This window comes from Cydia fagiglandana, chromosome 20 (genome assembly GCF_963556715.1).
Source record: "Cydia fagiglandana chromosome 20, ilCydFagi1.1, whole genome shotgun sequence".
In the NCBI taxonomy this organism is placed as follows: Eukaryota; Metazoa; Arthropoda; class Insecta; order Lepidoptera; family Tortricidae; genus Cydia; species Cydia fagiglandana.
The window spans coordinates 6,158,345-6,183,395 of record NC_085951.1 but is presented as its reverse complement, the minus strand read 5'-3'; the positions used below and the strand labels follow the sequence as shown (position 1 = coordinate 6,183,395).

At 39.7% G+C, this 25,051-nt stretch overlaps 2 protein-coding genes and 1 long non-coding RNA gene across 3 annotated transcripts in view; 1 reads left to right on the top strand and 2 right to left on the bottom strand.

Moving 5' to 3' along the window:
- LOC134674819 (uncharacterized) overlaps positions 1-6,864 on the bottom strand; it is a 34,246-nt gene extending 27,382 nt beyond the window's left edge. The window contains exon 1 of the mRNA XM_063532970.1: positions 6,760-6,864. The gene's annotated coding sequence lies outside the window, so the exon portion shown is untranslated. The remainder of the gene's footprint in view (positions 1-6,759) is intronic.
- Positions 1-25,051, bottom strand: part of LOC134674729 (uncharacterized) — an 83,879-nt gene that overhangs the window by 45,425 nt on the left and 13,403 nt on the right. The gene's annotated exons all lie outside the window — the stretch shown is intronic.
- Positions 1-25,051, top strand: part of LOC134674725 (rabankyrin-5) — a 61,507-nt gene that overhangs the window by 33,469 nt on the left and 2,987 nt on the right. Inside the window, exons 5-20 of the mRNA XM_063532852.1 lie at positions 11,486-11,712; positions 12,899-13,042; positions 13,300-13,669; positions 14,221-14,405; positions 15,332-15,519; positions 17,240-17,393; positions 18,122-18,284; positions 18,483-18,559; positions 18,658-18,826; positions 19,834-20,070; positions 20,573-20,680; positions 21,861-21,973; positions 22,726-22,925; positions 23,918-24,030; positions 24,112-24,234; positions 24,820-24,944. Of these exons, the coding sequence (XP_063388922.1) occupies positions 11,486-11,712; positions 12,899-13,042; positions 13,300-13,669; positions 14,221-14,405; positions 15,332-15,519; positions 17,240-17,393; positions 18,122-18,284; positions 18,483-18,559; positions 18,658-18,826; positions 19,834-20,070; positions 20,573-20,680; positions 21,861-21,973; positions 22,726-22,925; positions 23,918-24,030; positions 24,112-24,234; positions 24,820-24,944 (2,696 nt within the window). The remainder of the gene's footprint in view (positions 1-11,485; positions 11,713-12,898; positions 13,043-13,299; positions 13,670-14,220; positions 14,406-15,331; positions 15,520-17,239; positions 17,394-18,121; positions 18,285-18,482; positions 18,560-18,657; positions 18,827-19,833; positions 20,071-20,572; positions 20,681-21,860; positions 21,974-22,725; positions 22,926-23,917; positions 24,031-24,111; positions 24,235-24,819; positions 24,945-25,051) is intronic.

Here is a 25,051-nt window from a genome sequence, read left to right as displayed (position 1 = left end):
TTTGAGATACACAATGGGGTATTCTATTGTTTTAGAAATTCCCTAGGCGTTAATTTTACACTAGACAGTTACTGTGTTGTGTTGTATAGTTTACGCCTACGCGTTAAAATTAATTGACATATGTTAATGGTGTTATTGTCCTATGACTGTGAGAAATTCAGTGTTGAATAAAACATGCCATTGAATCATTTAATTCAAAACCAGCCAAATGCGTAATCGCCATATAATTATTTTTCTTGTTTAGGTGTATAATATTAAAAGGTCAATCATACTCGTGCCTCGAAATTACAACCAGCTGTTTGAGTAGGTCCAAGTTGACCACTCCTAGGATTTAACCTCTAGCCGCCCATACGTCAAACCTTGCCAAGCTAAATGAAATTTTATTTTGTCAATACAAAGTTCAAATTAGAATGGAACAGGAGACCTTTTTATAGACCCTGGGCGGCTAGAGGTTAATGAGCAAACCGAGGAGTGCCGAAGCTTCGAAGTTTACCTAACAACATACCTAATCACTATTTTATACATATGTATTTATGTTGAATTGAATCTAATCAATCTTATCATTTATTTGCCTTCTTCGGACTCTAGGACTCTTCTTCTTCCTCGCGTTATCCCGGCATTTCGCCACGGCTCATGAGCCTGGGGTCCACTTGACAACTAATCCCATGATTTGACGTAGGCACTAGCTTTTACGAAAGCGACTGCCATCTGACCTTCCAACCCAGAGGGTAAACTAGGCCTTATTGGGATTAGTCCGGTTTCCTCACGATGTTTTCCTTCACCGAAAAGCGACTGGTAAATATCAAATGATATTTCGTACGTAAGTTCCGAAAAACTCATTGGTACGAGCCGGGGTTTGAACCCGCGACCTCCAGATTGCAAGTCGCGCGCTCTCACCGCTAGGCCACCAGTGCTTCTGTGGCCTAGCGGACTCTAGGACTCTACAGTATAAAATTAATACCTAACTTGATTTTTGAAAAGTAGGCTGATGAAATTTAAGTTACAATCTATACGAGTTATTGTTACTAATGTTATTTAGAAATGTATGACTAACTAAGAACACACATGAAATTATAAATAATTGTTCTTTGTACATGTCTTAAATACATAATTATTATGTTTATGTACCTACTTTATTTTTTTAAATTACTATATTTATGTGACTAATAACGCTGCGCCCTCTAAATCCTCTGATTCTCAGTTTGTTTACCTTATTCGATATTGTTGTTTGTGAAGTACGCAAAAAAAAAACTTTTAGGTATCGGAGTTGATTTCTTGCACTCAAAAAAAGAACACAAGTTTTAATTTTTTATTAACTTGCAAACAAGTTAATAATTTAAAACTTGTTTATGTATGAAAGGGCACAGTGGAACATGGAACAAACACTTGATATTTTTGAATGACAGCTCAATTTGTTATGTTCGTAGTTGCATTTCAGTAATAAAAAATAATAATTTGTAGGTACATATATTTGTATATTGATCCACTCATAAAAACTACAATATTATGATTTTGATGATCGCATTGCACAAAAAAAAAATCTTGATAATATGAAAACGGACGATTATTAGGATTTTTCGTTTACCTATTTTTTGCCCTGACATAGAACAATATGTTAGACATGGTTTCCATGAAATACTAAAATAATCTTGCAAAATGAGTAGGTACCTATTGTAAGATGTATAAGTAACCACGTCCGTAACCATAACATAATATCTTGCAATTGACTTGATATTCATGCTTTATGGCAGGCATTTAACTGCATGGTTCCGAGTATTACGCTTACGCATACATTTATGTATACATATGGATTTCTCCCTGACTTTGTCATAAATGATCTCAGAACATAACGTGCTGAATGTTGTCCTAGCGGTCGGCGGCGTAATCATCTCATCACCGATCAAGGGCATATTATGTTAGACATTTGCATACAAAAAACAACGTAGAGTAGTTTGAAAGAAGGTTCATAATAAAAATGTCAAAATCGAGTTACAGGGGGCATAACTGATAGCTGCTGACTCCAACGCATTCGACACAATCAATTCTAAATTTTAGAGGAGCCAACGAAATCGGCATCTTTGACATACGTAGATTTCGTTGTTTATTTTTTAATTAGAAAAAAAGTAGGAAAAGCTTCGGTTTCGGTGTTGGAGCATTCCATGAAATATACAGTTTGTTCCGTACAAACGCGAATTTTCTGAAGATTAGCAGGTATAAGAGTTTCCTTTTCTATGACAAATGGTCAAAAATATGCACAGAAAAATAATTGCCTGCTTTAAATGCCGAAAAAAAAATCTCAACGCCGAAAATAAAATGCGTTTGTACGGGACAGCCCGTGGAACGCTGCTGTTAGGTTTGCCTTAATTAAGGCACAGTATATAATAAAGAGTACTAAACTAATACTAACGTAATTAAGGTTAAACATTTTAGAACTTTGTCTGACGAAGTAAAGTAAATTATCACTTAGTCGTTTGCCGTGCCGTTTGTCCTAGATTTAGGGCACTGCAGCTGTCGCTGCGAGGTCGATGCAATGAACCCTGGTTGCCCTTATGGGCGTTGTAACTTTAATTATACGGTTTATTTCTTGTACTGCTACCTATATATATGTCGCAGTCGGATCGTATAATCCGCCGTATTACATTACGGCTAGCCGTTTTCAAAAACAGGGGCGTTTTGAAATGCGGCGGTTTAACGATTAGCCGTATTGAATGCGGCTGAATGAGAATCCGCCGGAATGTATTCGGCGCCATACGTTCTTCAACACGACTAGCCGTAATGTAATACAGCGAGTCATTAGCCGCCGCTTTGACAGTTTTTAGTTCCCATTTTTAACACTCGTGGCGCTGCCTGACAAACGCTGGGGTGTCCATCAAATCTGGAGTTTGCCGGACTGTTTCTTTTCTTAAAAAAAAAATCCTTCACAACTTAACTAGACGGAGCCCCGCTTCGCGGGGCTCCTATTTCTGAGCGGTTTGCCCTTCGGGCATCTGAAGCTACCTAACGAACCTAACCTACCTACCTATTGATTAAGTGAGACGTCCGTGAAAACATTACACTTTGGGGAAAAAAGCGTAGGTAGGTAATTAGGTTAGGTTCGTTAGGTAACTTCAGATGCCCGAAGGGCAAACCGCCCAGAAATAGGAGCCCCGCTTGCGGGGCTCCGTCTATTTAAGTTGTGAAGGAAATGTTTTGGAAAAGAAACACATGTAGTGCGGTGGGACCATGGTAGAAATAAATTAAATTGCAAACATTGTCAAACTCCGGTTACGTAGGCGACCGAAAGAACTGGTCACTCTACAATGTACGATGCGGCTAAACGTGGGCCGCCTTATTGAAGAACGTATCGCAGTGACAATCCGGCTAATCGTCGAACCGCCGCATTTCAAAACGCCCCTGTTTTTGAAAACGGCTAGCCGTAATGTAATACGGCGGATTATACGATCTGACTACGACATATATACACCGTGTTTTTTTTGATTTCCGTTAATTTCAGGGGTGCATTCCTGAGCTTAAATCTAGTAACTTTCTCAAAGACACCGATATTCTAATTAACTCCATTTCGGAGATAACCGATAATTTATTTTTTTCCTTTAAGGCGTCTACAAGCGTGTACACTTGCCTTAGGGCCGGTTTACATATTGATTAGTGTTTAGAATGAGTTCATGCATTTGCTACTAAACTTAAATACAATCTCGGTCGCTCGATGTTCGAAATGACATTGATATGTCACAGATTTCAATTGTTTGGTTGAGTTAAATGTAATGCCCATGTTACAACAACGCTATATGCTACATTTAATTACTTTTTAAACTTAAGTTTTTTTTTCAAAAAAAGCAAAAAAATATTTTTTTTTTTTGAAAATTAACTATGCCATTTAGTTCTCTTAAACGTACTTAACCATACCCCGAAGTTAACGGAATTCAATAAAAACACGGTGTATATAGTTGTAATATTTAATTCAAGAATTAATAATCCCATCTTTATGCCTTTTTCTATGATAAGCCTTTTTCATGAGTGTACACTCATGAATGGGAAGACATTTCTTAAAATTTTGTAACTACGTCGTTTATGAAGTCTCTGTGACATAGATCCAACGAACTGGCATAGATCCATTTTAGCAGTATGGGGATGGTTTGAGGGCCGGGGAAGAACATAGGATAGTTTTTATCAATGATCATCATCATCCTTTCACGCAAAAAATCGCGAGTAGAAGCTTATCATAGAAAAAGGCATAAAGATGGGATTATTAATTCTTGAATTAAATATTTAAAAATCGATGATCGTTATTGAAATACTATCACAGACATACGAGTAGCTTGGACTAAAAGCAGATAAACCCAAAATCCTAACTTAATACCAAAACATATTTTCTAGTTCTCTACCAGACAAGCCTTACTAATAAATTCTCGTATCGGTCATAGATCTATTGACAAATTTTATGAACTTCGAGTCGAAATTGAATTGATACAAGTTCGAGTTCGACTGATTTCATTAATATGCTTTTGCCCATTGCCTGCTTGTCTAATCGACGGCTTATTTCGCCTACTTATTGCGTTGTTTTTAACCATAGTAGACTATTAAAGTAAAAAGGTTACAAGTCACAAGTATTCTTTTGCTACCTTCTTACTGTATACAACATTTTGAATATGATCAACTAAATTGATTATTTAGTGTTTCGGAATAAATTTTACAACTGCTGGCGTTAAATATCTATGAAAATCTTTACAGCTAAGTACGAATAGTATTGGAACATTATGCCTACCGAATGTTTGCATGTCGATTTATGTAAGTAGTCAAGTAGGTACTACGAGATAAATACACTGAGCACTTAAACGATGGCGCATTATGATTAAATATTATGCATACCTAAACGGTGCAACACGAGCAAATCGTCTAAGTAGGTAAATAAACTTGATATAAGAATATAGTATTTTTAATAAACAGTGGAAGTTTTTGTGTCGAGTGTCTTTTCGTAGGTTGAAGCGCATGAATTTGACTGTACATATACATATACCTACGTCAATATGTTTGATTGTTTTTCTTACCGATCATATAAAAACTACTTATTAATTACATACCTAATAAGATTTTAATACCTATAGTCGATAATTCACTAAAGTTTAATTTTTATATTTGATTTGTTGCGTGACTTGCATGTTACTTACATTAATTTGAGTTTATTTTTAAATTCTTACTAACCGTTTATTAATTACTTAGGTACCGATAATAAATAATTTAAGCATTTATTTAAATCAAGAACTCTACAATTATGCACCTTAACTACCTATATGTTAACCCTTTGCTTTGCATTGTGTATTTAGTGGTTACGGAAGTCATAAGTAGCGCACATATAAGTGAGAGTGTAGGGGCAATTAGTATCATAGAGCGTGGTTTGAACCACGTTTATACGATTACATCATTTTAATGTTTGTAATGAACGCCGGCCGACGAAAACGGGCCCACGGTCAGGGTTGCGAAAGCTATAGAAACTTGATCTTATGTTGGGCCTCAACAGTTGAGGCCTGCAAAACTTACACAAACGACTTGCACTCGAGATTGCGTTGTCTAGTCTAGCCTTTGTGTTTGAGCTATATGCTAATAACAATTAATTTGTGATGATAAAAAACGCAATTGGCACTTGCGATTTCGAGGTTCCATTGTAAAAGCCGTTATTTACTTTGTGGCCTATGAGTAAACGTTGATAAGCCAACCTGTATAATGGTGTGTCATAATATGTATATTGATATGATGAGAAGACATCGTAAATTTTATAGCATATTTGGTGCAGCGGAGTGGTGTTAACGGAATTGGTATAGATAATTCCAACTGAAATGGTAAATTAAGGTTAATATTAACGTAATTAACGCTTGAAATTGTTTATACCCATTCCGTTAACGTAAATATAACGGTAACAGTAAATGCACATGCAGTTAGCACCCTTGCATATCACTCTCGTTTACTATGTTTGTATCCATGCTTGTATATCGATAAGATAAGACAGTTACAAATTGGTTAATCAACAATAGATACCTAATCCCAACTCATCTTAGACCGACGAACTGAAAACGATTGAGGTCTATTGTTATTTTACTGTGATGTCTAAATTAAGGATTTACCTATCATTAATTATTAATAATAACATTAATAATCCACCATGACCTTGTTATTGCCATCCACAGTTATTAATGTTATTATAATATTCAAACTAAGCATTTACCTCATAAATGGCACAAATGTATCGTCATTAGAGCTAAAATAAGAATGTTTTTTTAGATAACCTTTTTTAATTGCCCACCGAGACTCAATTTCTTCATTGAGTTTTGAAGAGTTTCTGATATTTTGATAAACAACAACACAATCTTCGCGGATTAATTTATGAGTTTAGGTATAATATTTATAAGTGTAACGATAAACATTCAGCGATCTGTATGTTTGCATTTTTGTTTACACAGCATACAAGCATGAAATTAAATATATATTGGTATTGGTTTTATATTTATTTTTCTTTCATAAAATTAGAATATGCAAATTATGCAAGCGTATCGAGTAAATAATAACGATAGGTACTTACTTTAAATTGCTATAATCCAAAAAAGTATTAAAACACTTTTCAGCACACTTGCGACTGAAATATCGTTTCAATACCGAATAAATTCACACGACCTTAACCGCATGAATCAATTAACATAATCATATAATTGGTTTGTTTCTCTCAGCTGTGCATAAATGAATTTGCAACAAATGTAAAGTAACACGCACGTGTTGTGGTACTAGTTGGTTTGTTCGAGCGTGTGTCTTGACGCGAGGGCTGAGCCGCACTGGGTCGCGCTCCGCCAAGACAGCGCCGTCACACCGCGGTCCTTGACTGACGCCTTTGTCGAATAATTGGACTGTAGAGTTACGTAGTTTAAAACCGGGCAAGTGCGAGTCGGACTCACGCACGAAGGGTTCCGTACTATAATGCAAAAAAAAAACCGAAAAAAAGCAAAAAAAAACGGTCACCCATCCAAGTACTGACCACTCCCGACGTTGCTTAACTTTGGTCAAAAATCACGTTTGTTGTATGGGAGCCCCATTTAAATCTTTATTTTATTCTGTTTTTACTATTTGTTGTTATAGCGGCAACAGAAATACATCATCTGTGAAAATTTCAACTGTCTAGCTATAACGGTTCGTGAGATACAGCCTGGTGACAGACGGACGGACGGACGGACGGACAGCGAAGTCTTAGTAATAGGGTCCACGTTTTATCCTTTGGGTACGGAACCCTAATTAAATCGATCGTGATACTTGCGTATTGTCTAATATAGACTATTTAGTGTTATCGTTCCGGTTTTCATTGTGTTCAACAAAGACACTTTCTTTAGGCGACTGCTTTACGCAAGAAAGAAAGAAATACATAATGTTTGTGTTATAATTCCAATTTATTTTGTAAATGACTTTGTTTACCATATAACAAATAAAATGTAGTAGATAAACAAGAATTAAGTCCACTTGATAGTAAGCCTTAAGGAGTCCATTTTACCTTCCGGCATTTACACCTTCAAACTCAGCGAAAATTCGTCCCGGTTGGATTTTTTGATTTGATGTCCATCTATCTGACTTAACCTTTTAAAATCCAGATTATGAATATGGAAATTATATTTCTAGCACACCCAGAAGTCCTAGAACTAGGTCACAAATCAAATGAGATGTGGCCTAGATATACCGACATTTTAATCACGACTTAATCAGCTTTGTTACGTGTTTACTAATAACGTTGCCAGCCTTGTTACGTCATGCCATGCAATAGAATCGCGAAATGACAAGGCCTTATCAATCTGCGAATTCATACGTTGTTGTTTCCTTTTGAAGTTGACCTCCAAAAGCTTTACAGCTGTCGTAATCACATGTTAGACTCGTTTCACTAGTCATCTCGGTTTAAACCTGACCCCGAGAAAGAACGCGTGTCCGAGGTCGGAATTATTACTATTTGACGTGAACTGGTCGCTAAACGTCATCAGCTGGCTCTTTTTTAACCCGACTTAGGCTTTGGGCTGTATACCTCAGGGGCAGTAGAGCAATAGGACTGTGTGGGGGGAAGGTAGCCCGGGGATTATTCAGAACCCTTCCGCATCACACTTGAATTCGACTCCTACAGAGTTTATACGCTCCAGCGAGATGAGTTGAGCGGCTCAACCTGATCTGGGTGTTGTGAGGAAATCGATCTTATGAAGTATGAAACGTCACCCTCTCAAGCGATTCGGCATTGAACTGACATCATAATGTGAAACCTGTGTGATCGTAGCCTAACGAGGGGTAAACACGACAGTTGGCGCCCAACATTGCGACAAACGTTTTCATCCGGTCGTCATGTGAATTCATTGATTTGCCGTAACAATCAACCAATCGACCGCCGCGGTGGGCGATTTATAAATGACTAGAATGCAGCATACATTGACTTCTTCCTTGTCACAGTAACCCTTTAGTGGATGACGGTTAACACATTTGTATGACAGCATGCGTGAAACATAATGCATGGAAACTGGAAGAATTACTCTGATTTTTTTTTGATAAAACTATGAAACTAAGTAGCAGCGTACTTAAGACACATTAACATACATACATATAACGGAGGAAAAACGAAAAGATGGACCATTTAGGAAACTAAAACAATTCGGTTTTCCTTATTGTCTAAAAAAGCCTACAGTCGGTTCATCACCCGAGAGGTAAAATGACTCACAATTTCTTTAATTATACGAATGAATAATGCCATGAGTACGATGATCCCATGCGGCTAGTCCATAACATGTGGGAGTACAATGTGTACATATGTGTACATATACATATCATTGGTGCTGTCACGCATGTCAATTGGTGCCTCTACCCTGCTATTCAAAGACTTACGACACGAACCGACGTTTAAAAAATCAGACAGCTCCTTTAAAAACCTATCTAATAGTAACCATATCACTTGCACTGCAAAGTCTAGATTGTGGCTGCATGACTTGCTTTATAGTTTCAACGTAACTTTTGCCGTGCCTAGCAAATTAAAGCAGGTTCTTTCTAATTGTGTGGAACTTATTAATTTATAACCAGCGAAGCCGTATTAGGGAATAGTGAGTAACGCAGGAAGTTTTTAAAGAGAACTGGTTAGGTCTATAAACTCACTTAGATAAGAGTAAAAGCTAAAGTATAAATAAATCTTGATGTTTTAATTCAATCTTGACGTTGTTACGGTTCAATAGGAAAGAGAATTTAAGTAAGAAAGTAACAGAAACAAATAAGTATTGCAGTTTAGTTAAATTAGATTTACAGTATTGTTAGTGAAATATCCTTTGATCTTTTAGTATACTTAATGCCATCAGGCCATCTTAGAGATACCTTCGGTAATTAGGTGGACGTTGTTTTGTAAACAAACACTCACTTTTACTGTCGAATGTAACAATGTTTTTTAAATAAAATGTCATCTATAAAATCACACAATCACAGCTAATTAGTAGGTAAATAAAATCATGTAAGTATGTCATTCTGCCAAGAATCAATTAAATATTTCAAGTTTTTTTAAAGGTAATAATGAGATGCCAAACAAAAGCATGTAACAATGAGAATTGAGGACTTGGATTAACACGAAAATCGAACATTCGATGCTAAATTAGCACGTGTTGCGTAACCGTGAAAGTGAACTATTGTAATTTGTAATTCATCAAGTTACACTGACATCGCCACATGCGACGCGCATTTTAACTAACCAACAGGACATTTAAAACAATTAATCTATACAGTATAAGAACAAATAGACACGCAAACATTGTCAAGCGAATGTGGACATTTTGACTTAGTTATAGAGGCGTTGAAGTACTCTTGTATGCTACATGTTTGTCAAAGGCATTAGAGTCCTCATGACCGAATTATATCTATAATAGTTAATTTATGTTCATGTAAACTAGGTGCGGTTATCTTAGGTATTAGATCTGCTCGCATGATTATATGATCTCTCCGTTTATGAGTCAATAACTGACTCAACACGCTTCGAAAAATTAATAAACACCTTTACTAATAATTAGCCTTGTATTAAAACTATTAAATAATTACGAACGTATATTCAATTCCACAGCTGAATAAATATTTATAACGGACTATTAACATCGGTTATCTACTTATCTAATATCCATGCAGCATTTATTGCAACCAGGCCCTAGCTTCAGTAATGTAAGTAGGTACTAAAATTTATCAGTTTTTCAATCGAGTGGCTGCTGTACTCGTTAGAAATAGTTAGTGTGACCCCGCACATCCATCTTCGAAGCTCATGGAAGTACTAATCGGATAATTCATTTGTATAGTAAGCACGACTCCTACGAGTACCTATACTGGCCATTTTAGTCTTAGTGGCAATCTCAGTCCACTCCAGTTGTCTCTACTTTTTTCCCCACCTCTATATACCTCTCCAGGCCAACATTAACAAAGGTTTGCTTTAATATTTTGAAATATAGATTATGGAGTCGTCACTGGTATTTTATTTAACAATTAAAACTTATGTGAAAATGTCGGTTTAATCCTTATTTGGTCAGAGACTACCTACCTACTTAATAGTACATTCGAAGATTATAATCGTGAGTACAATGTACATCTTACACTCAGGCACATTTCAAAAGGTGTCCATAAAATGCATATTTCGAAACGCATCCGATCCTCCCACGTACTGAAGTCAGCACCGGTGACGGCATAAAAGGACGTGCGGCGAAAAGCAATGGTGACATAATAACTGTACTGTATCCGACACTTTATTTATATGCCTTCAGCGTGCGCGCCTCAAGTCTTATTTCAAGTCGTGTTTCGGACCATCATTACTTTGTATAAGATAAGAGCAAGGGATTGCTTATGTTAGTTGTCGAATATGTAAACGTTTAAGAAAAGAAAGTTTTAAAAAAAAGGTTAAAGAAAATTATTTGACTGGGAGCATATAGTAATGCAGATAGGTACCTACATAGCCTCTTGATAAGGCAAAAGGCAATTAAGTAGGTATTCATTACTATTCATATCATAAGAGCAACATAGTATCGATGTAAAAGCTGACATTTAAGACATTTTGCAAAAATGTTAACAAAACTGGTTGTGGTTAGTGCCTACTCAATAGGTTTAAGACAAGTAGGGATATAATAATTTACATTTCATAAGTACCTTGGGTATTACTATTGATTTTGTTGTATTCTGATAAAGACTTGTACTTGTAATAATAGTTGCACTTTTATCGTCTATCTCTATCGTGTCACGCAACTATCACACTTAGGAGGATAGTGGACGACCGCTTCTTCATTCAAACGTAGTACCCATTTTCCTCCCTGGAAATTATAAACCCGGAGAACATTATGAAATAGATCTCTACTTGTCGTAGCGTAAAATAACAAGCACAGTAAACATGTAAGACCTCTTTACCGAATGTCCCCCTTTCGAGCTCAATTAGCGTCCTAATTACCATCTATTAAAATGTAAATACTTGTTACAGCTAACAGACATCGTGAACGCGATGTCGTCGCGCGGGGAGCTCCCCCTGGAGCTCGCTCTCCGCGGCCACAGTACCTCCATCGCCACCACCCTTCTTCAGCACTGCGCTGACGCCAATGCTAAGGGCGCCCGCGGCAGGACCTTACTGCATCGGTCCATAGACTCGAGGGATTCGTTCTCCGCTAAGTTTTTGGTAGACAACGGGGCTGACTGTAACCTCACTACCAAGTAAGTGAAATTAGACACTAAAAGTGTTGCCATAGCATTTCCATCGCCACCACCCTTCTTCAGTACTGTGCTGATGCCAATGCTAGGGGCGCCCGCGGCAGAACGGTCTATAAACTCGAGTGACTCGTTCTCCGCTAAGTTCCTCGTGGACAACGGGGTTGATTATAACCTCACTACCAAGTAAGTGAAATCGGACACTAAAAGTGTTGCCATAGCATTTTCATCGCCACCACCCTTCAGCACTGTGCTGACGCCAATGCTAGGGGCACCCGCGACGGAACCTACATCGGTCTATAGACGCGAGTGACTCGTTCTCCGCTAACTGGTACTAATTGCTCCTTAAATAAATACATACATTTTATTACAACATCTCTTTATATCATAAGATCATAATTTTTTTTCAAGCTATGTGTTCCTGGTTGCCAGGGAAATGCAGTTAGTTGTACGTTCAGGTAGGTGTACTTTTTAAATTCTAACTCCTATAATAATTCTATGAACAATAAAATAAACTTTCAGTTTGAATAACTACTACATTATGATGTTTATCTTGATATTTTTGTGAACGTCTGCTGGTGTCTGATTTTCAACTAATGCAATGTCATGGTTTTGTTTTGTATTAAAAGTAGGTATTTTTAACTACTTACACATTTTATTATTCATTAATTACTTATACATTTTACAACCGGTTTATAGTATTTCTTGCGTATCGAGCATTTGTGTGTATTGCACATTCTCGTTGTTTTCTTATCTTTGTTATTTTTAATCGTTATATAATGTAACTCAATGGATGACTGTTATTGGCCTTATTTTTATGTAAGCATTAATATGTCTTAGTTATATTTACGGCTGTTGTTATCCTGAATACCAATAAATAAATAAAAAAAAAAAAAAAAGTTTATCGTGGACTACGGGGCTGACTGTAACCTCACTAGCAAGTTATTTGAAAGTTGTAATTTGTAATTACGGAATGTATTACGTCGCCACCAAGCTCCTAGAACAGAGCAATACGTGGACGTGAAAACGCACTGTGTCACGCCGGACCTTATTACATATTACACCGAAGGGACAGCAATTCTTACTATTCCACAATCAAATTGAGAAATGGGCCACAGTTACAGCGCAAGTGTTTCTGCTATCTAAGTGTAAAAAAATAATTACAAATGTACTTAGTATTATTAAATTTTAGGGAGGAAGGCGACACTGCACTGCACCTTATAGCCGGATTGACTGCAAGCTCTTGCGATGAGGAAACTATGGATCAGATGGCGGAAATCGCGGAAGTCATGATTGAAAAAGGCGCTGATATTAATCGACAAAATCGGAAAGGATTGTAAGTTCCAAACACAAAAAGACATATAATGTAAACATGGCTTTATTTGGGGGGCCTTGAAGCCAATTAAGATTCACTAACACATATTTTAATGTATTACCTAAGTATGTAATACTTATATACTACTTGAGTCAAAAATGTACCTTGGCGATCATTATATCGACTGCTTTCGACGTTGTGACACAGTAATTCCAAAAAAGATGAGTGTTAAAACATAGTAAGTTCCGGGTGATAATTTTAACTTTTCCCTTTTTTAGCACACCACTACATCAAGCAGTCATAGCACGAAATCAAAGAATATTCGATCTCCTACTCAAACAACCAGCTTTAGACACAAACTTGCGGACTCTAACCGACGAGCATCCGCCCCTCTACTACGCACTAGTCGACGACAGGCGGGCTTCGATCTCTTCCAGCGAAACTCTAGTCATGAATGGGTCTAACCCATTCGATACGCCAGTGACCAATACTGCGGCGTTTACTGAAGACCCGGTGGAGGGAAAGACTGAGAGTATCGTGGAGAGAGGGTTTGCTGCTAAGCTGTTGGCGAGAGGGTGCCAAATGAATCCGGTGTATTCTGGCTCTGGGGATAGCTTACTACACATTCTGGCCCAGGGATGGTTTGAGGTACGTAATCTTTTAAAAGTTGGCTCTAGACATATTTTTCCCAAGTCGTAAATGACTTCCACCTACGAACCCGTTGGGTACAGTGGTCTAAATTATATTATACAGTAAACCCACTTGAGGAGATTCTGAAAGGACCACGCCAATAATGCGCCTTAAGCGGTAAAGCGCATTATTGATGAAAACAAGTTGTAGGGACCAGGTAAATTGAGAGTGTCATCATATCAAACGAGTTTTACTTTAACACATTTACTGCCAAAAACACCGTGTGTGTGTTTATTTTGTATTGGAAATGGGGCGCTTGGCACTGAAAGTGTTAATGTATTCCCATGGACACAAATCCGGTCTTATGACTTTTAAAACCTGCTGTTTTATTCAATTGTATAAGTTAACGCACACCTGTTGTTTTTCATGCGAATAGAACAACGGCATTTAATTTAAGGATAACCTTGATCTGTAAAGTGTAAAGTTTACATTAAATACGATAAATATTAATCAGGTCCATTATCATAATTGGAGTCAGCAATTGCGTATTAACCTTATTTCTTCTTTAGGACTCGGCTGTATTTCTGACGGCGCATCTAAACGGTGATCTGAATCACACAAACGAGGCGGGCCTCACAGCTTTACATGCAGCATGCGCTAATGGCCTCGCACGCCTCACGGCCTCGCTGTTAGAACACGGCGCGAGGCCCAACCTACAAACCTCATATGGGGAGCAAGAGGATACTGTTTACAGGTCAGCTGACTCACAGTGTCATGAATATTACAGTGTCGTCGGTGTGAAATACGAACTTACAGTTTTACATGCGGCCTGGACGATAGTAAATAAATAGATAACAGCCTCGCTGCTTGAACACGGCCAACCTGCAGACCCAGCAGACCTCGTACGCGGAGGAGTAGTTTACAGGTTAGATAAAATCGCTTAAAATGTTAACAATATAAATGGGGACAGGGGACACGAACGAGGTGGATCTTTAGTACTTTATTACATTACATGCTGACTGCGTGAAACTCGCGCGCCTCTCGGCCTCGCTGCCTGAACACGGCGCGAGGACCAACCTACAACCTACACACACCTATACGCACTGCGCACAGGTCGGCTAGCGTTGCTTAAATTAACCAAGAGAAACGACAAGAATTTTAATTAACAATCAGATTAGGTTTGATCTGATCAATAAAACTCAACCACTGAGAACAAAGTGATGTCTAACCGGCTGAGAGACCTTATAGCTTGGGCATTCGCTCTGGTTCTTATTTAATTCATCACTGATTTGACAGCACAGAGCGAGCGTTGACCGGAAAATGATGATACACGTCAACATTGCGTAGGAGCCAGTAGGAGGCGCTGTGTCATCCATTAAGTTGTAACATTGATTATTCTGTAAAAAATATCGATACGACTTCGTACAGTAATGTGTAAAATTATGGGTGTAGACAACTTACTCAAAATTAGGTCCCATAGTTCTTAATTCGCTGATATAAGACCTATGAGACATATTTTTGAGTATGATTTGTGCACCCCTGTACAAAATGCGATAAGTCTCATTGTCAAAAGTTGTCGTTTTATAAACTCTTCTACTATCAATCACTTTTTGAAATACCAAGTTGAACGTTGTTTACTTACTTAAATATGCCATGTTTCATTATACCGTGTAATTTCAGACAAACCCCTCTCCACTTAGCGGTGCTAAGCAACCACGAGACAGCGGTCCTAGCCATACTGGAACACAAGAAACTCATCGAGAAAGACGATATGCCCGCCACTGACCGTAGCAACGTCAGCCTACTGCCTAATCTTAACTTGAAAAACTCTGAAGGAGACACGCCTGTCAGCCTCGCTCTGTCTGAAGGTAAGCAAAGTCATCTTATTTCATACAAACCCCCCTCCACCTAGCGGTGCTAAGCAACCACGAGTCAGCGGCCCTAGCCATACTGGAACACAAGAAACTCATCGAGAAAGGCGATATGCCCGCCACTGATCGTAGCAACGTCAGCCTACTGCCTAATCTTAACTTGAAAAACTCTGAGGGAGACACGCCTGTCAGCCTCGCTCTGTCTGAAGGTAAGCAAAGTCATCTTATTTCATACAAACTCCCCTCCACCTAGCGGTGCTAAGCAACCACAAGACAGCGGCCCTAGCCATCCTGAAACACAAGAAACTCATCGAGAAAGGCGATATGCCCGCCACTGATCGTAGCAACGTCAGCTTACTGCCTAATCTTAACTTGAAAAACTCTGAAGGCGACACGCCTGTCAGCCTCGCTCTGTCTGAAGGTAAGTTTTGTAAAGTCATTGATGTACACTTCGAGGCATGGAGCCTTTTATCGCCCACTGCTGAGCATAGGCCTCTCTTCGAGTACGCCACTTATCCCGGTCCTGAGCCAATCTTATCCAGAAGTAACCCTCAAACTTCCGAATATCGTCCACCCGACGAGTCAACGGACGCGCCGCACTCCTTTCGTCTGAAAGGTCACCACACATAGGCGATATTTAATTTGCAAATACAAAATAAATATCTATCAGGTTTTTATCGCAAATTTAGTGATTTCATCCCGTTGTTTCGAAATATTTCGTGTACTTTATACGTAGTTTCATTTTAATGACATGAATAAGAATCTAACAAAACGACTTAGACACCTTTATTAATAACTGGCCGGAAAAAGCTCAACAAAGGGAGTCGTGGAAATCAAGGGGAGAGGCCTTTGCCCAGCAGTGGGACACTATAACGGGCTATTAGAAAAAAAAGAATAAGAAACACAAAAACTAAAGGAAAATGATGTCACTTCATAAATGAAAACAGTATAAGTACACCTGTGTAAAAATATAGCTGTATATAATTTTGAGTCGTAGTTCTTAGATTTAAGTTTTAGTTCGTATTACTATAACTCTCGTAAGAAATTCGATATGCATAATATATTTTAATAAAATTATGAACAAGTTTTTGTCCGTTTCGAGTTTAATAAAATAATGCAATTTGTACTACCTTTATTTTCTTTATAAATAAGCCAGTTCTATTCTACTTACATTTTACTTATTACAAATGGTGCGGTTACTGTTTACCAATGAATACAAGCAAGCAATACCTACGGCTCGAGTTTGACTTTCGTATTTTATGAATGATACTTTTATATTTTTGTGCATAGTCACAATTAAATTTCTTACAAAAGTGATTTAAATTAAATACATAAATAAAATATTACACGACAATGTTACATAGATCGACCTAGTTCACAGTAAACTCAATAAGGCTTGTGTTGTGACGATGATGACTAGACGATGACATACATAATACATAGGTATATATAATACTTATATATATAGAAAACATTAATAACTCAGGAACAAATATTTGTGATAAACACACAAATAAATACCCTTACCAGGATTCGAACCCAGGACGAGACCTGCTGCTTCGTAGACCCTGCCTACGAAGCAGGAGCACAGAATAACTAATAGTACTAGCAGGAGGTCCCATCCCGGGTTCGAATTATCGACTACCGACTAGGCTAGGAGGCCGTTATAATTAACTATACCTAACATTATCAACTAAACAACAACATATTTCTATAGGACACAAAAATCTAGTGGCGCCCCTGATAGAGGCCGGGGCGGACCCGAACGTGCGCAACGGCAAGGGATTAACAGTACTACACCAGGCCATTGTGGAGGAGGACTCCAAAACCGCCATCTATTTGTTAGATCATGGAGCAGATATGGACTCTTTGTAAGTTTTTTATTAGAATCATTGCCAACTCAAATAGCTGAGAGTTTCGTAAACGTTTTTGCAATTAGATAAGTTCTACGGTGAACAGTTAAGTTTATTACAGTTAGTATAAAATATAATTCAAGGATTTCATGAAAGGCAAAGTTTTCGTTTGCCCTTTGAATTCGTCTTCGTCCCCAGACGTCAAAGGAGTCTTAAAAATAGACTAGTCTCACCTAAAATAGTAGGGTTGTGGATATTTACTATTGATGACACAAACAACTGAAAGTTTGTACTTACACCTGTTACAATTTGATACCTATAGTTCATTTTTTTAGCATTAGAAAATAAGGTAAACAATATTGATGTGTCTTTTAATGGAAAAAAACATTTAAAAAATAAGTTACGGCAAATATGTAACAGTTATGAATCTAACACGATCATTTATATTCTTCTGCTTTCATAAGTAATAGTTACTGATTTTTAAAAAACGTTTTTCAATTAAAAGACATGTCAAGTAGGGAATGCAAATCGGTTATTTTTTGTATGGAAATAACCGCGGTTTCGGTTAATAACCGATTATTTCCATACAAAAAATAACCGATTTGCATTCCCTAATGTCAAGATCGCTTACCTTCTTTCAAGTTCTTTCTGATGCTAAAATAAACGAACTATAGTAATGTTTAGATAAAAATATCCTTACGTGTATAAAAAAATCTTAAAGATATAAATATAAAATATGTTCATAGAACGGAAGCCGGCGAAACGCCTCTACAGCTCGCCATACATTGTCGCCTCGGGCTCGTGGTAGAAGCTCTGTGCGTGCGAGGCGTAGACATGAGTCGCCTCGACGCCAACGGAGTGCCGCCTCTATGGGCAGCCCTTGATTCTGGACAGGAAGAAGTTGCCAGCGTAAGTTAAATCTTAACAAGTTTCAATAAGATTCACTTTCTTTTGGCTCGGTATAAGATGTTGCCTCTGGCTTGTGATAGAAGTCTATGAGTCACGCGTCGTCATCTCCTCATCGGCAAACAATTCGGTATATATGTCATCGCAATTTGAACCTTATGGATTCATAATAAAGTTCATAATCTTACTGTTTTTTCTTAGATTCTGGTACGAAATGGCGCTGATGCTGACTGCTGGGGACCGGGGCCTGATGGCTGCTTGCAAACTTTATTACACAAGTAAGAACAATTTTATCTGCATTCTGCTGTGTACTGGACAAAGTGAAAACAATTGTTTTATTTGTCTGCCAAATTATTAATTAGCCATGTCTTTCCAGAGCTATCGACGAAAACAAGGAGAATCTAGCGACATTCCTGATCCGTTCCGGTTGTGACGTGGAATCGTCACGCCGCGCGGGCGCCGCGGGTGAAGGCGCTGACGTCGCCAACGAGAAACAGTCGCCGCTACATCTGTGCTGCACCTGGGGGCTCACTGATGTTATACAGGTAACAAGGAGAATCTAGCGACATTCCTGATCCGTTCCGGTTGTGACGTGGAATCGTCACGCCGCGCGGGCGCCGCGGGTGAAGGCGCTGACGTCGCCAACGAAAAACAGTCGCCGCTACACCTGTGCTGCACCTCTGATGTTATACAGGTAACTTACATTAGGATGGTAGTCCACCTGTCCAATGTCAGTGCGTCTCACTCTCCCATTAAAGTAAAATGTGAGATGCCACACAGATTGAACAAATAAATTGCATTGGTGGAATACCACACTTAGGCTTAGGACCGATCGGGCTTCACGGTATTCATCAGACGTACTCTTTTTTTATTTACCTCTTAATTAACCTACTTTCGGTAAATTTCTCCAAGATTTTTATAAAGCCTTGGCATTCGAAGGGTTCTTGACGTTCCGTATAAGGGTTCTTGACGTTCCAAGACCCTCGGACCTCACACACTGATTGTCGTGCACACTCAGTGCCAAGAATTATAATTTTATGTCGCCATCAAGCGGATCTTATACCAATACTTGTACCAATACTGTTGGCGCGTACTAACTCGCCATACATACATCTTGTGCTTTATGTTAGACATAATAATAAGCCTCTTTATTTCCATAATGAAGTACTTAATTAACATGCATGACATAATTAATAAATTTATACATTGATTTTTTTTATTATTTATTAATTTAATTTGATTTAATTTAATTTAATTATTTTTTGTAAATGTAATATGGGTCCTGGTAACCTGAAATAAATGTCTTTTTTTTTATTGTAGTCTAATCATGATTAACTTAATACAAATTGTAGTTCCATGCAGAAATCAAGTTTCATTCTCTATATATAAATTACATTATTTTATCACTAATTATGTTAAAGCTGTTATTAAAAAATCAAATATTTGAAAAAATATTAACACAATTAATTATTAAAATTATTAATTGCTAATTTTTCAATATGGACCCATCAACGGGTATGTTAGACATACTACATCTTATTTTGTTTGACAGACTTTACTAGAACACGGCGCCAACATCAACTCCAAAGATTCCGAAGGCAAGACTCCCCTCCACATCGCGATCGAGAACCAGCACGAGGGCATCATCTCTCTCCTTCTCTCCCAGCCGGGCATAGACTTGTCGGCGAGGGACAACAAGGGCGTGTCGCCTTTCGCTGCCGCGCTTACGGCTAGGAATAATAAGGCTGCGCAAGCCATTCTTACTAAGAATCCTTCGGCAGCGGAACAGGTGTGAACTAGAAAAAGCTCATATTTATATATTTATATCGGGTTACTCTTTAGGTCATTTGGTATGTTTATAGCTCCTCATTCTGGACGAAATAAACACGAAATATCATTATTGCACATAAAATAATATTGTACCTACCTACCTACGTAATATTTAGATGAAGACTTTTTAAGTTTTTAGACCATACAGTGAAATTGCGCTTATATTGTACAAAATAGGAACTGACTATCCACCAAATTTCGTCCATACTTGAAGTCGTGCTTGATGTATGGAGTCGCGCGCGAGAATGCAACTCATGCTAGACCACTTGAAGAATAAAAACACAGCCAAATAAATATCGTCCCAGGTATTAATCAAAGATTTGTTGATTGCATAGATTGTTGACGGGCTAAGTTCGGAAATCGAAGCCCACAACCATAACATAGTATAAGTTGAAATGATAAAGTATTATAAATTCGTGCTTCGACTTTGATAACTAATGTGGCGCTTTATCTGAACACAGGTGGACAAGAAAGGGCGGAACTTCCTCCACGTGGCTATACAGAAGTGCGACATGGAGAGCGTCATGTTCCTGCTGTCTGTAGAAGTGGACGTCAACTCGCGTATACAGGTACAGTTGTCTGAACACAGGTGGACAAGAAAGGGCGGAACTTCCTCCACGTGGCTATACAGAAGTGCGACATGGAGAGCGTCATGTTTCTGCTGTCCGTCGAAGTAGACGTCAACTCGCGCATACAGGTACAGTTGTCTGAACACAGGTGGACAAGAAAGGGCGGAACTTCCTCCACGTGGCTATACAGAAGTGCGACATGGAGAGCGTCATGTTTCTGCTGTCCGTCGAAGTAGACGTCAACTCGCGTATACAGGTACAGTTGTCTGAACACAGGTGGACAAGAAAGGGCGGAACTTCCTCCACGTGGCTATACAGAAGTGCGACATGGAGAGCGTCATGTTCCTGCTGTCTGTAGAAGTGGACGTCAACTCGCGCATACAGGTACAGTTGTCTGAACACAGGTGGACAAGAAAGGGCGGAACTTCCTCCACGTGGCTATACAGAAGTGCGACATGGAGAGCGTCATGTTCCTGCTGTCCGTAGAAGTGGACGTCAACTCGCGCATACAGGTACAGTTGTCTGAACACAGGTGGACAAGAAAGGGCGGAACTTCCTCCACGTGGCTATACAGAAGTGCGACATGGAGAGCGTCATGTTCCTGCTGTCCGTCGAAGTAGACGTCAACTCGCGTATACAGGTACAGTTGTCTGAACACAGGTGGACAAGAAAGGGCGGAACTTCCTCCACGTGGCTATACAGAAGTGCGACATGGAGAGCGTCATGTTCCTGCTGTCTGTAGAAGTGGACGTTAACTCGCGTATACAGGTACAGTTGTTTGAACTCGTATTTATAGCCATGTATTTTACAGACAGTTTGGAAAGGAAACTAAGCAATTTCAAACGCTAGTTGGATCTGTGAAACCAATTGTGGAGAAGATTGGGTCCCCTGGAATTTGACGTTGATTGGAGGTGTTCATTAGGAATATACGTTTTTCAACAAGCCTTTAAAGACTATTGCAAAATACAAGCTATTAGTGATTTTACATTAAAAAAAATTGAATAAAATAAAAAATAGAATGCATATTCTTAATACAGGACAGCAGCACGCTGACCCCGCTTTACATTAGTCCCTTTTTGCTTCTTTCGGCGTCACGTGTGTCCGATTTTCCTAGTAATTATAGCCAAACCAATATATACTCTATTGTGCGGAGCATAAAGTGCATATTCGCAACACACAGGACAGCAGCACGCTGGCGCCGCCCTTGCATCTGGCGGCCGCGGTGGGCAACGAGGTGTTGCTTCGGAGTCTACTACTCGCGGGCGCGAGGCCCAACGATCGGGATGCTCAGAAGTAAGTCACATATTTAAGACAAGGCGAATAACTGGCTATCGGGTCAGAGATATACTAAACAACGTTGTATAGACTAGCCCCCTTATTCATAAACGTTCACTAAAGTTAGCAAGCCGATAATAATCGTTTGTCCCTTTCTATCATACCAATACGTCGGAAAGGGACAAACGATTATTATCGGCTTGTCAACTTTAGGAAACGTTTATGAATAAGGGGGTAGGTCTCCCGATATCCATGCTACACGCCAATCCGTGCGTCCGTGTTCTTAGCCCCGGCGGTGCTAAGCGTCCGAGCTACATGAACCCGACAAAGTCTGTGCCCGTGTAGTGCGTTCGGCTCCGGACCTAGTTGTTGCTGTTCTGTTTTTTCGTTTTGCTTGTTATATTGGTAATGTGTTATTGTTCGTTATAAACTTTTAATTGTCGGTCTTATAAAGAATGCTTTCGATCGTCACTATACGTCGAAAACAGACCGGACCCTTGTGTAATTAATATCCGTGGATCTGGACACACGGGTAACACGGGTACGCGGACCTTAATTACACGGACCCTAATTACCCGTTCCAAATGGGTCATATATCCGGTTTCGTGTAACACGAGAACGGGGCCCCGGAGACGGGTACACGAAACCCGGACGCGATCGCGTGCCCTACTATAGACCCAAAGATCGAGATTTGAGGTTCAAGGTAGGCGCTAGCTTAGTTTCCTATGGCTTTTATAATTAATGTTGTTAAAAATGTTGTATTCGCGCAGACGCACCGCCCTCCACGTGGCCGCGAGCGCCGGGCACGCCAACATCGTGTCGGCGCTGCTGAGCGGCGGCGCGGAGTGCGGCGCGGTGGACGCGGCGGGCGACAACGCGCTGCACGTGTGCGCGCGCGAGGGACACGCCGCCGCCGCGCGCGCGCTGCTCGCCGACTCCGACGTCGACGCCGCCGCTGTCAACCTCAAAGGTGAGAGAAAATATATACGAGTGCTCACTCCATACTACAGTTTTAGTACCAAAACTACTTTTTCACCACACCAACTCGGAAAGGCTTACTTTGCACTTCAAAAATTGATAGCAAAGTTGCATTTTATTCACATGTGTCGCAAAGTAATCAAATGCAAATTTTGAGTTGTTTTCTTATGTTTGGTGAATTGACTTTTAAATGATGGTTTTGGATGTCAAATATTTAATAACATTCACTTGGATTTGATTTGGTTTGATATTTTACATTTAATATTTGCTTCGGATTGGTGTGGTCAATTGGTCATGTGTTGGTCAAATTTTGTGTTTCACTCGGGGGCAAATTTTGTTTAACCCTCGTGCTTTGAAACCCTCGCAACGCTCAGGTATCAATATTAGCACGAGCGGTTAAACAACAACTTTGCCCCCTTGTAAAACAAATACAATTATTTTCGTAGTATAGCGTCGAGTAGCGGAATTATCAGTTCTGCTACTTGACAATAGATGATAGATGTTACAACGACCGAAAAGTCTAATGCTCAACAATTTTCAGCTAATATAACCGGATTAACCAGAACTCTATTTTCAACTCCTTCTGCTTTTAATATTAGTTGTAAATTATTGTTCAATACAATTTTCGTGAGTCGCGACACTAAGTTCTAGTATCAACGAGGCGGAAGGAGTCGCCGGCCGACAGTTGTTCACTCGCCTGGCCAAATTAACTTCCGGGCACAGTTTGACAGCTCCACTGCCCGACGTCTCCAAACTACCCAATTTTCAGCCGATTTTAACACCATTAGGTCCACTTGCACCATTCACTAACCCGAGGATAACCGGCTAAACCTGGAGTTGCCATGGTTACCAGTACAATTTGACACAGGGTTAACGGTTTAACAGGTTAACCTCGGGTTAGTCGGATGGTGCAAGTGGCGCTTAGAAATACCTACCACTCCAACATGTAGGTATATTTATTTTAATGATAATGTTCTATTGCAGGTCGCAACCCCTTGCACGAGTTGGCCTGGTGCAAGAAGGATAACGCCGCAGCGATCTGCGAAATATTTATCGAGCTGATGCCAGACTACCCCATCAACAGGACTGATTTGCAGGTATGCCATGATAAATTGAGATCTAGTCCCATTAGAATAAGGTTCATTTCAATTTTATTAATTTCTTCTTTTTACCCTCAGGGCAATACTCCGCTACTGTTAGCGTATATGAACGGGCAAGCGGCGATGTGCAGGGTGTTGGTCCGCGCGGGGGCCTGTCTGGCACAGGAAAATAAGGATGGCGTTTCTATATTTAATTATCAGGTCAGTCAAATCTACTAGGGATATATTTGTTGTCTTTTAATTAATTTGAATTTGCCATGCCAAGGGATATCTATTTCCGGCATTTCCCACAATATGCCGTTTGGGGAGGGGTCCTGGGTTCGCGAACATTCTACCAGAACGCCCCCCTGGCTGACTTCCGCCGGGGTACCCGCATCTGAGGAGGGAGGGTCAGAAACGCTTTGACTCTCCCCCCAGACGTGTGAGACCATGCAGTGTGGGCCCTCTACCCACGGGCCTTACGGGGGAAGTTGGCGCGCAGGAGCTGTATAATGCGCTCTTCTTCCTCTACGTCTACGCCTTAGCGGATGCGCGTCTAGAAGATTTCTTATCTGGAGATCTGGTCGCGTAGCCAATATGCCGATCGCTTACGCTCCGTAGCGATCGAAACGCAACTGTCACTGTCGCACTTATATGGAAGAGTGATAGAGAGACAATGCTTTTCTTTGTCGAAGCGATAGCGATTGTAACCTTGGCTAGGCCGGCTGGATATCCAGTGTTTCAACTAAAATTCAATAGTGTTACTCGTATCACATCTAAATTTAATAACGTTAATGTATTCCGTAGGTGGCGACAAAGCAACTGTTGCACCGGCTGCTCGACGCGCTGCCGGCGGAGGCGCCGTGGGCCGAGAGCGACCTGTGCCAGGAGTGCGGCACCAAGTTCACGCTCACCATGAGGAAACACCATTGGTAACTACACTTCACGGATACTTACCAACTTTATCCAAAATATGGGACCGGTCTCTGTACCGGCCCTTATGCTCTGGTTTCCTAGGATAGCGGTGCCGTCATATAGC